General features: G+C 60.0%; 1 protein-coding gene across 1 annotated transcript in view; it reads right to left on the reverse strand.

Annotated features, from left to right (window-relative positions):
• The window catches only part of CACNA1I (calcium voltage-gated channel subunit alpha1 I), a 109,721-nt gene that overhangs the window by 59,970 nt on the left and 36,932 nt on the right, over positions 1-12,819 (reverse strand). Inside the window, 1 exon segment of the mRNA XM_021093102.1 lies at positions 10,139-10,236. Coding sequence (XP_020948761.1) covers positions 10,139-10,236 — 98 coding nt within the window.

Raw genomic sequence — 12,819 nt, forward strand, 5'->3', positions numbered from 1 at the left:
ACATTTCCCAGTTCTCCCGGATATTGAAATTCTGAAAGGCTCCCGAAAACCTGCCTGGCTGGCTTCCCTGAATGGCAGCCCGGTCCCTCCTCCCCTCCTGCCTCCCTCTGCTGAGCTGGGCCCAGCTCACTTCACAGGCCCCCCTGGGGCCCAGGGAGTCCCAGGGCCACCGAGCCAAGGCATCATTAGCTAATTAGGGCCTCTGAGCGAGCGCACCACTTCCTCGCCAGGGGAAAGGGGCCGCGGGATTAGGGAGCCACGGAGGACCCCGAGAGAACCCAGCTAATCCTCCTTTTACGCCACAGTCAAGTACTTAGCAAAGGCAAGTCCAACAGTCCCACTCGGCCCTCAGCTCCCCTGGCGCTGGGTACAGGGGACGGAGAGAGAAAGAGAAACAGGAAGAGAGAGAATTGAGGCAGAAGAGAGACGATGGAGAGAAAGAGGCAGAAACTGCCTTTAAGACCCGTCACCACCCACCTCGGACCATCCTTTCTACTCATCTCCCTCCATACCTTCCCCAGGCCAGAGCCTCCTCCTCCAGGCAGCCTTCTCTGATTCTCACCCCAGGTAGTCGGGAAGGCCTCCTGCCTCTAGTTCCCCGACGGCTCTCCTTGATCTTACCCAGTTCTGCTCTCCCAGTGTGACTTTTCAGGCCTGCGGCCTCGGCTGGGGACCAGGTGGGCCATGACGGGGGCAGGTTGCAGGTGACCCATGAGTGTGGTTGAGGGCCCTGCTTCCCACCTAAGGGGAAAGGGGGTCCCAGAGTCCTCAGAACAGCCAGTGGAACCTCCACCCTGAGCAGCAGCCAGAGCACCAACCCAAGACAGCACACCGGGGTCGCACACCGGGCCCCAGTCCTGGCTGGGCAGCCTTGAGGCAGAGCTTTGCCCTCTCTGGGCAAGTGGCTTCATCTACAGAAAAGGACAGTGGCTCCTGTCTGGCCTCAGGAATACTCCAAGGCCACTCAGAGGGGGACGGTCCCCAAAGGCAGAAGCCCCCAGCGGCCCATCCTCCCCCAAGGGGAAAGTGCAAATCCATATCCCACCTGCCCTTCTCACAGCCCCCCACCCGTCAGGCCCCGGTCTGTCTCCCCAGCCTCACCTCCCTCAGTCAGACTGCACATGCCCCCAGGAACCCCACTCCCCCCTGCGCACACCCTGCCCCCCCGACACCCCCACTCTCCACCACAAGGGTTCCTGTTACTACCGCGCTGGGGGCAGCGCTGGGTCCACTTCACCAGACAGGACGGGGTCCAGGCTGGAGCTGGACGGACCCACTTCCAGTTGCTAGAAAGCCCGGGCTCTGGATCACCACCGGGCCCCCTCACACCCTCAGAGGGCCATCTCTCCTCCATTTTTAGGCCTTGGCCATATGCTCACCTCTTCTGGTCCCCAGGCTGGGCTCAGGCCCCTACAAGGAGCTGCCTCAGCCCTGCCCTCCCTCCGTCGCAGCTCTTAGTACAGGGTCGGCCTTCACCAGGGCACAACTCTGCCCTCCTCTCCCCCCGCAAACCAGGCGTATGAGGCCCATTGGGATGCTTCGCACCCTCCAGTCCTGCCCAGGGCCTGGCACAGAACGGCCCCTCCAAGGTGAGCAGCGGGATGAATGGAGGAGAGATGGATGGATGCATGGATCCATTCAACAAACATGCAGTGAGGACCCACTATGCGCCAGGCGCTGTTTTAAGCTCTAGGGAAATATCAATTAAAAAAAAAAAAAAGACCAAGTCCCCTGGCCTTGTGAGGCAGACATTCTAGGCCAGGGGAGGGAGGGACATGCAGAGAAACAGCAAACATTATTATAAGTTCCTCATTTATTGGGTGGTAAGTACTAAACAAACAGAAAGTAGGAGTTCCCACTGTGGTTCAGCAGGTTAAGAACCTGACTAGGATCCATGAGGATACCGTTCAATCCCTGGCCTCGTTCTGTGGGTTTAGGATCGGGTGATGCCGTGGCTGCGGCATAGGCCTCAGCTGCAGCTCTGATTTGATCCCTAGCCTGGGAACTTCCATATGCCGCAGGTGCAGCCTTAAGAAGAAAAAAGGAAAAAATGGAGAGACTGGGGAGGAAATGGGGCGTGCCGGTGGGGCGGGGGGGGGTCCCGGCTGGTATAAAATAGGGATCAACGAAGTCCTCATTGGCAGGACGCACAGAACAGACTCGAAGGAGGTGAGAGCGCCAGCCGTGAGGGGCGGCCGGCAGGTGAGCCTGAGACGCTGGCTTCTACTCACATCGAGTGTCGTGGGAGGAGGAGAGGCGTGGTTGGAAGAAGGTTCGAAAGGACCAAGTGGACTCGGTGGGCCAGGGCGGAGCCGGAGGCCCATTAGGGAACACAGCCTGCTGGCTAGTGTACAAATGCCCATGTGTGACCCCAGTGTGTGTGCACACACACACACACACACATCTCTGGAAAGGGGGCCGAGCCTGGGGGCTGCATGGCCGGGAGCCTGACAGTGGCCGTGTGGTGACTGCCTCTGGGGGGCAGCCCCTGCCTTCCCTGGGACAGAAAGGGGGAGCACTGAGGGGGCGCCCAGGTGAGATCCTGCCCCTGCCCAGTGCCCTCTCGGAGGTTGTCAGGGCCAGATGCTGGGCTTCCCGGGACCCTCCAGGCTGGGGACCAGGGCTTCTGTCCATCTGCTCCTCTCCGACCCGCCTGGCCTGGCCCTGCCATCGGTCACCTGCCATCCTGACAATGCACATCTGGCTGGGTCCAGATGACGAGGGCAGCGGACAGAGTCTCGGCTGGGTGCTAGAGACGTTTTGAAGGTTGGACCCGCGGTGGGATGTGGCTGTGGGTGGGAGACAGGAGCCGGGGCAACTCCAAGTGGGGGCCAGAGCTCAGAGGCCTGGAGCAGCCCCCACAGAGATGGGGCTCGCTGGGATGTGTGGAGCCAGGGGTGCCTGCTGTCGCCTGTGTGAAGTCACTTCGTAAGAGCTCAGGGACGAAATGGATGAACAATGAGGTCCTGCTGTGCTGCACAGGGAACTCTATCCAATCGCTTGTGATAGAACACGATGGAAGACGATGGAAGAAAAAGAATGTGTACACATGTATAACTGGGTCACTTTGCTGTAGAGCAGAAATCGACAGAACATGGTAAATCAACTATAATTTAAAATTTTCCTTAAAAAAAAGCTCAGGTGTGGGGTTCAGGAGAGGGCAGTATGGCCTGGAGTGTCATGTGGGTGGCATCAGGTAGAACTCATCTCTAGGTGGCATTTAAAGCCAGGAGCTGGGGGAGATGGATGCCAGGTGGGCAAACTGATGGGGCTGCTCAACCTTATCATCTCTTCTCACCAGGGACCCCCAGCCCAGACCCTCTGCCCTAAGGGAAGCTGGGCAGCAGCCAGGCAGGGCCCCTGGATGGCAGTAGGGGGCCCAGGAAATGGGGGTGCATTTCCTAAGAGGCAGCTCCCCAGGGGTCCAGGGTGCTCTCTGCAGACAGGAGCTGTCAGCGCAGATTAGCACGGCCGCTCTGCCAGGCCAGCTCAAGTAGAAAGAGCCGGACTCACGCCAGCCTCTGCCAGGGGCACAGCCCACAGCCCAAGGAGGGGGGCCGGGCCCCAGGCAAGGGGCGCTGAGGCTGTGGCTGGCCACTGGGCTCCCCTCTCTCTCTGGTCTGGCCAGGTCAGTGGAAGGCGCTGAGTAGCCGGGAGAGGCCGTCTGCTGCTCCTGCCACGGCCGATGCCAACTAATCAGGGCACAGTGGGTGCTGGGAGGCCAGGCCAGGCTGCACGCCTCCGGGCTGCTGAGGACACAGCTGCTGGCCCCAGCCCAGCCGGGGAGGGGCCTGTGGGCTAAAGGGGGGAGCCTCAGTGCCCACCCCTGAGATAAGAAACAATCCCCAGACAAGGACTTGGCACCCCGCACCCACTACCCCAGGGGAGGCCTTGGTGTCCTCCCAAGGCCGTCAGTGCTCACACCCTGCAGGGTGGGCCTGGCCCTGTCCCCCTGAAGGTCCCCACCCCCACTGTGGCCCCTGCTGCCCTCTTATGCATTTTTCAAATGTCCTGTCCCCCTTCCTCTGTGCAGCCTCCTTAAAGTATGTGTGGTGGCCCGTCCCCCCCGGCCCCTGACACCTCCATCACAGCACATGTGCCCCCCGGCCCATAGCTCCGGCTTGAGTCCTCCCTGTGACCCCACCTCTGACCAAAGGCCTGGCTCCATGGCCCCTCAGCGGATGTTACTTGGGATGAATGGACGAAGACACAGTGGTTCCCTCCCCTGATCTGGCGTCCCGTCCAGGAATCACTCCCTCCCCGACTAGCTTCACCCCCCACCCCCACCCCACCTCTCTCTCAGTCCCGGCTGCTCTGTCCTGTTCCCAGGTCAAGTTCTCATCAGATGTTCTGGCCAGATGTTCTCCCATCTGCCCCCATCCCTTCCGAAAGGCAGCAGGCCTGGGGAAACCAGGCCCCTCCACTGTATCTCCCCTCCCCTCCACCCGCCTTCCCTCCCTTCCTTCCCTGGGAGCTTCCAGACCTTTCCTCCATGCTGGGGGCAGGGTGGGGGGGGAGTGGGCCTTGTGTGTGCCAAGAACAGATAGTCTGAAGTCCAAGGTCCTTCTTGGGACCAGAGCCGCCTTCAGCTGCACCCCAAGCCTTAGTCAACAGGCGTGCTCAGTGAAGATGCTGAGATCGTGTAAGCGCAGGTGGAAAGTCCTCCGGCCCCTCTGCCAACAGATGCAGAGCGTGAGACTCCCACGTGATCAGTGTACAGGGTCAGCACCTTCACGGGCCCCTTCTAGGAGCAGGGGTCATGGGGATGTCTTGCTGCCCCACAGCCTGGCAAGGGAGGGCTGGGACCCCGTGGGATGGACAGAAACTGAGGTCTGAGAGGTGGAGCCACTGGCCAAGATCCCAGGCACAAACCCTGGTCTAACTGATCTGGACGCTAAAGTCTGCAGCCCCGATGCTGGGACCCGCCCTCTGCGAGGCAGGCCAGGGCGGGGCCGTTCAAGGGCACCTGTTCTACACCCGGAGCTGCAGGCTAACCCGTGTGGAGGTGTGCGTGCCATCCCCCTTGTGCAGACAGGGGTCCAAAGCAAGAGAAGAATCTTTCCCCGGGTCCTACAGCTAATTAACACAGTTCCAAGAATGGTGGCGGAGCCATGAATCCACGCTCTGCACCAACCCCTGTGTTATCCTCCCTCCTGCCCTGACCTGCCCCCCTCTGGCTGCACAGGGCCTGGCACCACGAGAGCTCTGTACCCCGACAGTGAAAGGCATTCAGAACCAAACTTGGGGGTAGGTGGGGAGACAAGGAGCCTGAACAGTATTACTTCAGCCCACGAGGCCTTTCTGCTTTGACCTCGGATGTGGGCAAGGGTCCTTCCCTGCAGGTGGAGTGGGCAGCCGAGATACCTTTGCACTAAAAGGAAAGGAAGAAGGTTGGGAAAAGGAGCAAAAAGCTCTGACCCAGGGGCTGTCAGCTGGATGGACGGGGCTCTAAAGGTGGGCAGTGGCCTGGGCGAGGCTCGGCCTTCCTGGCAGCGACCCAGCTCCCCAGGCCTCCCTCCCAACCTCCTCTGCAGCCCGGGCCAGGGGGTGCGTGGCCAGGTGCAGATGTGGGCCAGCAGCTCAGACTCAGCTGGCTCAGGCTTTAGCAGCAACTGCCCTAGATTCTTACTGGAGGGAAAAAAAAAAAAAAGCACTCTTCATTTTCAAATGGCTTGGCCAATGGCTTTTGGAAGGCCCTGCAGCTGCCTGAGGGGTGTGTAGGCTGGGTGAGGCCTGGAGTCAGCTGGTGCCAGGAAGGGGCGCTTTCAGAGACAATCCCACCCCATCATGCCAAGGCCCAGAAAGGGATAGTGACTTAGAAAAGGTCACACAGCAAGGAACCAGAGCCCAGTCTCCTGCCTGGCAGCCTGGAGCTTCTTCCCAACCCTCTCCCCACTGCTTCCCTTACCCATCAGTGGTCAAGTGGCCAGGACAGACCTACAGGGGGCGAGGGTGGAGGAACATATTTTATGGGCTTCTGTAAAGAACACCACCACTCCTAGGTGCCCCATGCATCCTGGAAAAAGTCAGAACCACGCATCGAACCAGTCCCTCCTCCTCCTTTGGGCAAGTAGGGAAACTGAGGCACAGAGACACCAAAGGGCTTCCCAGGTCACACAGCAGCCTCCCGGCAGAGCTAAGAAGCAGAACTTACATTCTCTGCCAACACAACTGAGTCTTCCTGGCTGATCGTATTTTTAAACTACTTTTTAACCTGCAGGCAGCCACCCCACTCTCCACACCTTTGCAATTAATAACCCATAATTTGACTTCGCCTGGTCCCAATTCTCTAGCCTGCCATCTAGTGGCCAAAGTGAAAGCTACAGTCTATTGCTGAAAAGAACAAGTCCCAGGGTAGAAACAGCTCTAAAGATAAATGGGGAGTTCCCGTCGTGGCGCAGTGGTTAACCAATCCAACTAGGAACCATGAGGTTGCGGGTTTGGTCCCTGCCCTTGCTCAGTGGGTTAACGATCCGGCGTTGCCGCGAGCTGTGGTGTAGGTTGCAGACACGGCTCGGATCTGGCGTTGCTGTGGCTTTGGCATAGGCCAGCGGCTACAGCTCCGATGGGACCCCTAGCCTGGGAACCTCCATATACCGTGGGAGCGGCCCAAGAAATGGCAAAAAGACAAAAAAAAAAAAAAAAAAAAGAATAACACCTAGAAAAAAAGGAGGCAACCAATCAAATTTCTCAAAGAGACATTTCTAAGAGTCCGTCCCCCTCCCCCACCCCACGTCACTCCTTCCCAGGTGACTCCGGGCAGAATGTGTGGCCCTGGGAAGGAAACCATCCCTTCTTTAAATGAGGGTCGGGATCCGTGAACCTGCTCCAACAGCCTGAGGCTCCTATTAATCAAGCTGCTCACGAACAGGAGTTCTTCTTACGGTCCCTTTCCAGAGGGCGCACTGTGTATATTTTGGATCCTAGAGGGTTCGTGCTTCTAACAACTCCCCCTCGCCAGGTTCTGAGAAAGCAAGAGTCAAGATTCATTTGCCACTGAGAGGCGGAACCAGCTCAGAGCAGGAACAGAACTCCCCACCTCGGCCGCCCTGGGCCTCCCGGCGAAGCCTCGTAGCAGAAGGAGGCCCTGAGGGAAGACCCGAACTCCTCTCTGGGCCTTCTGGGCCCCCAGCCTCCGAAACTGGCAACTCCAGGAGCACAGGGCCCAACCCTGCGCTCCTCCAGAAGACTGGATGGACTGGCCCTGGGGGCTTGGACGTGACCCCACCCATAACTAGGAGCCACCTACCCTGCTCCTCACGTGCACAGTGAGGTGGGGGGGCCGAGGGGAGAGACACATGCGCCCACAACCCCCATGCACACATCTCCACGTGCACACACCCACACACATGCACACACTTCTCATGTGCACACAACCCTCACACGTGCATGCAACCCACACACATGCACACCCCCCCACTTGTGCACACACTTCTCACATGCACACAACCCACATGTGTGTCCACACCTCCACATGTGCACACCATTTTTCCTATGGATAGAGAGACCCTCACCCGTACACACACGCACACACACGCACACACACACAGATCTACAGAAACCCACCCACAGAGAGTGACCCATACCCTGTGTGTCTATCGTGTCCCCCCCGGATTGTCTCTTCTCAACTGTCCTGTCACATCGCTGTTCCCACGCCTGTCCGATCTCAAGGCCTGAGGGGAGATGCAGGATGCAGGATGGCCTACAAAGGCCCGTGTGTGACCCCAGCACATGCACACGTATCCCCAGCACATGTGGAAAGGCCACAGGGCTTGCGGGCTGCATGGCCAGGAGCCTGACAGTGGCCGCGTGGCCCCTGCCTTCCCCTGGGACAGAAATGGGGAGCCTGGAGGGGGTGCACAGGAGAGATGGGGCCCCTGCCTGGTGCCCTCCCTGCTGAGGGTGCCTGGGCCGGACGCTGGGCTTTCCCTGTGACCCTCCAGGATGGGGACAGGCCTGCCGTCTATCTGCTCCTCTCTGCCCCGCCCGGCTGGGCCATCGCTCACCCAAGATACTCTGTCCAGCTCCTGCCTCACAGTCCTCACTCTACCAGGCGTGTCTAAAACCCTCCCTTTCCTGGTCAATCCACCCACTCTGCTGGGTCTCAGCTCAGGCATCCCCTCAGACCGCCAGCGCCCCCCACCCTGCCCCTCCCCACGCCCCTGTGTGCTCCACGAGCCTGGCAGCCCTCTGAGCACGGATGGCACCGCAGCCCTGGCCCAGGACACCTGCTCTATACACCTGCCCAGTGCATCCACTTCACACCTGTTCACCGGGTGCCTTCCACACGCCAGGAATGATTCCGGGCGCCTGAGGGAACAAAAGCCACCACGTGGTCAGGTTTCCAGGAGAAAGAGGTGGGCATGAGGGAGGAGAACACGTGCCCCTGGGGGGAGGTGAGCTGGTTAGAAACCAGCTCCAGTTTAGTCCCTGCCACCGACCTGCTGTGTGACCTTGGGCCGGTCATGGCCGTCTCTGGTTTCATTCTCCTCATTTGATAAATGGGTAAAGATGGTCTCGAACTAGGTGATCTTTAAGGAGTCTCCCAGGCTTGGTGGACAGTGGGAAGGACGGAGAGAAGCTGGCACCTAGGATGGCCTCTCCAGACATCCCCGCCCTGCCCCCGGGAGAGTCTCCCCAGGACAATGGGAGGGGGCAAAGGTGGTCCAGCTGAACAGCTCCTCCCCCTCCCCCACGGTTTTGGTTCTCGCCATTCACCCCCCACCCCCACCTCTCAACGCTCCCCCACCCCCACCCCCCGACCTTCACGGCAGCTCTCAGGGGCCCTGGGAGTTTCCCACCACATCAAGGCTCAGGTGCAGGGAGGTGACCTTGCATGTGTGACCTTGAGACCCAGCCCTCCAGGACCCCCTCTGTACCTCGCTGATCCTGAGCCAGCCTGTCCTCCAGGTTACCTTGGTCCATAAATACTCTGGAGCAGGGCCTCCCCCGCTCCACTGACCTGCCCAGGCCGACCGCACACCCTGCACGTCCAGAGTCCAGCCAGCCTCACAGGCACTCAGGGCACATGGCTGCAGAGAGGTGGACTGGCCAGGGCAGTGGCAGGGCCCCCCAAGGCCCCAAGGTAGGTATTGGGAGAGTGGGGACCGTGCTGATCGTGCAGGAGACTGAGGGGTCAGAGCCCTCCCATCTTATGCAGATGGGGAAACGGAGGCTCGGACAGGGAAGAAAACCAACAGTTCAGATGGAGCCAGGGATAAAGCTGGGCTTAGGCAGACAGAACTCTGCGTAGATCCCTGCCTTGCCCCTTAATTGCTGTGTGACCTTAGGCAAGCCACTTAACCTCTCTGAGCCTCACATAGGTTGCTGTGGGGGATGAGGTCAGCTATCAGCATGCCAAGAGCCTGGCATGCAGGAGGTGAACAGGTGCTCCTGTCCTTCCCATCTGCAGGCAGGACCCTGCCCGTCTCCCTCCCTGGACTCCATCCCATCCCTGACCCAGGGCAGCGGAGATGGTCAAGAGACATCTTGGGCAAGTAACCTTGTCTCCAAGTCTCAGTTTTCTCATCTCAGCTTTTCATGAGAATAGCCCACCTCCCTCTCAAAAGAAAGCAGAGATGAAAAGCTTTGAAAGCTGTGTGAGTCTGGGCAGATGTCAGGGTTTGTTGTTTGCGGATAACCCCTCTCAGTACTAGGTGGGTGGGTGGATGGCTGGGCAGCCGGTCAGAGAGGGGAGTGGGTGGATGGACCTAACCAGGGTGAAACTATGGGGAGCAGAGAGCGGGCGGGTCGGGAGCTCAAGTTCAAGTCAGCCAGCACCAGTGGGGGGTCTGGGAGCCCCTCCCCAGCAGAATGCTGCACAACCACAACGCCCTCCCACAAACCAAGTGGATGTGCCCTCTTGACAGCACCCCCCCTCCAAGGAACCTTGTCCCCAAAAAGCCAGAACTTGCTACAATCTGAGTCCTCTGGGGACCCAGAGGCATCAAGACCACCCTCCAGCATCTCCAGGCCTAAATATTGACCTGCAAGCCCCCAGGAGCAGAGTTCACATCTGTCTGGTCACTGAAGGACCCCATGCCCAGCACAAGCCTGGCACCAGAAGGTGCTGGCCAGTCATTTCTGAGTGAATGAGGGGCTGAGTGGGCCTGGGACAGGGTGGGGGGCACCAACTCACTGGGCACACGGTTGATGGCTTTGAGGGGCCTCAGAACACGCACGGTGCGGATGGCAGACAGGTTGATGTTCTGAAGGTCCAGGGAGTACTCGACCATCCTGCGGAGAGAGGGGAGCAGAGTGAGGCTCAGAGCAGGAGGCCCAGCCGGGGCCGCGGGCCAGGCCGCCCATGCCCGCACCCGCCTGGGCTGGGTAGGAGACACGATCAGATCTCAGCTGAGCCCCCATCGGCCCTGCGGCCTTGGGTCTGTCTCCTCCTCTGGAAGCAGGGCTGGTGACATCAACCTCCCAGACTCTCCTGGGGATCCCACTAGATGTGACCCAGGGCAGAAGGAATGGAGGGGCAGAGCCCCTGGGTCCCCACTGTGGACCCAGCGCTGTGCCCAGCGGCTCCTGCCCCCCACTTCCAAGGATGCCTCAGAACAGGGAGGACTCCCCCACTCCTCAGAGGGAAGAACGGAGAAGCTGAGAAGCCCCCGGGCAGACCCCAGTCAGTGATCAGATGTCACCATCACAGCAGCAAAGCCCTTGCTGGGGACAGAGGTCAGAGTGAGCCCCAGGCTCTTCATCTCCTCAAGTCCCCACCAAGCCAGGGTCAGATGCCCAGATTTATGATGAAATGAGGCTGAAGAGGGGTGACGTCCGGTGTCACAGGTCACCCTGGAGCCACGCTAGGTCTGCCCCGCTCTTCCTCCGAGCACCTGCCAGGAGTCACAGGCCATGTCTGGGGGCCTTCTTTGTCTGCAGGACTAATTCCCTTTCCTGGGCATGCCCACCCCGCCAGCCCCTGTGAGGTGCCCAGGCTCCAGCCCTCTGCCCCCCTCCAACCCCCACCTCCCTTCTGATTGGAATGCCCTTCCCCCACCTCAGTCCTTGGAAACCACACTCCGGCTCCAGCTCCGTGCAGATGCCCCTGAAGCCCATAGATGTTTCTCCACCCCTGAGCCCATGAGGAACCAGGCCAGTCCAGGGGCTGTGGACCCAAGAGTGACTCAGACCTGGCTGCTCCCCTCAGGGGTCCACCCTGAGACAGGCAAGAGACTCAGAGGCACTGGAACCTCACCACCGCCCTAGTTCTTGTCCTCAGGGCCTCATCAAACAGGTCTGCCCTCCACTTCCACAGTCAACCCATCCTACAGCTCCTTCAAGCTTGCCTCCTCCAGGAAGCCTTCCCAGATCTCCACAGGAAGCCGATCTCTGAGGCCCTCTCTGTAGTTCCCAGCCCGTCCACCAGATCCCTTTTGACACCCGCCCTCCCCCTGCACCCCCCCGCCCCCACCGCTGAGGGACAGGTCCAGAGGCCTGCAGCCCCAGCCTGACCCCAGGCGCCCCAATCGCCAGACCCGGCCCCCCACCCCGGGACTCCGGCACTGCTGCCAGCTCCACCTGTCACCACTGTCAGCAGGAAGCGAAGGCTTTTCCTATACCCCGTGCAAACCTGTCCGGTTGTTACAGCCACCGCCCCCTCCCGCTGCTTGAAGAGTAACTGAGTGAAAGCTTCGTTTGCCTGAAATGCCTCCATCCGGCCCCAGCTTCCTGGGGCACAGGCTCGGGTTCCCATGCACCCTCTCTTACACACATTCACCAAACAGGCACAAGCCCACACACACACACTCACTCCTTGGACACCACCATCCACGCTCACTCCTACTGGAGCCCAAATTTCAGATAAAGGAGTGTGACCCCAAAAGTGACAGACACCCAGGGACCAGAGACCAGGGGGACCAACGAGAAGGGGGGAGGGGTGGTGTGGGGTGAGGCAACCGGGCCAAGAGAGTGAGGACTGAGGCCCCCCCTGGGGGGGGGCAGAGGGTGCTCTGAGAAGGGGGTGCCGGGGAGCGGAGCTACAAGAGGATTCCATGCGTGGGTGGGTGAGCCAAACTGTCATTTTCATATTTGGTAGAAAGAGCTCTCCAGGCAGCCAGGAAGATGTGTGTGACGGAGGCGCTGCGGGGGTGGCACACACGGGCACACAAACAGGCTCTCACACTGGTGCACGCGCGCGCGCGCACACACACACACACACACCAGGCCTAGGAGAGCCACCCCGTGGCAGGCAGCCAGGCCCAGCTCCAGCCAGCCCCTCCCCCATGCGCCCCCCCCCCCAAACACAGACCCTCTTCCTTCTGCCTGATTCTCTGTCCAGCCCATGGGCTCAGGTTAGGCTTTGCCGGGTGTGCTGGAGTGAGGCTTCCCAGCCCGCGCCAGACTGAAGCCCCCCAGGAGCCCTCAGCAGGTGCCAGCCTAGCGTTTGCTCCCATCCCCACAAAGTCCCACAATAAAAATAAATAGATGCTTCATAGATGGGTGGGTAGACAGACAAGCCAAGGAGTTTTGAGGGCCTCTTGTGTGACTTCTCACTATTTACCTGCGTGAAGCTGCTTGAGGTTACATCAGCAGACCCCACTTCATCCCTCTCCACCCTCCCCTGGACCAGAGCAGATCCACAGCTGTAAGCCACATGGGCTTTCCTGCTCTGGGAGCCCTGAGGACAATCCTGCCTGCTCCCTGACTCTCTGGTCCCACGACGCCTCACAGGTTCTGCGTCCTTCCAACCCCCACTCAAGGAACCCGTAGTCCACAGTCTGGGACTACTGGCGGCTTGGGGGGGCTCTTTCGGTTTTGTTATTTAGGGCTGCACCTGTGGCATATGTAAGTCCCCAGGCTAGGGGTTGAATAGGA

The sequence above is a fragment of the Sus scrofa genome, chromosome 5, assembly GCF_000003025.6.
Source record: "Sus scrofa isolate TJ Tabasco breed Duroc chromosome 5, Sscrofa11.1, whole genome shotgun sequence".
Classification (NCBI taxonomy): Eukaryota; Metazoa; Chordata; class Mammalia; order Artiodactyla; family Suidae; genus Sus; species Sus scrofa.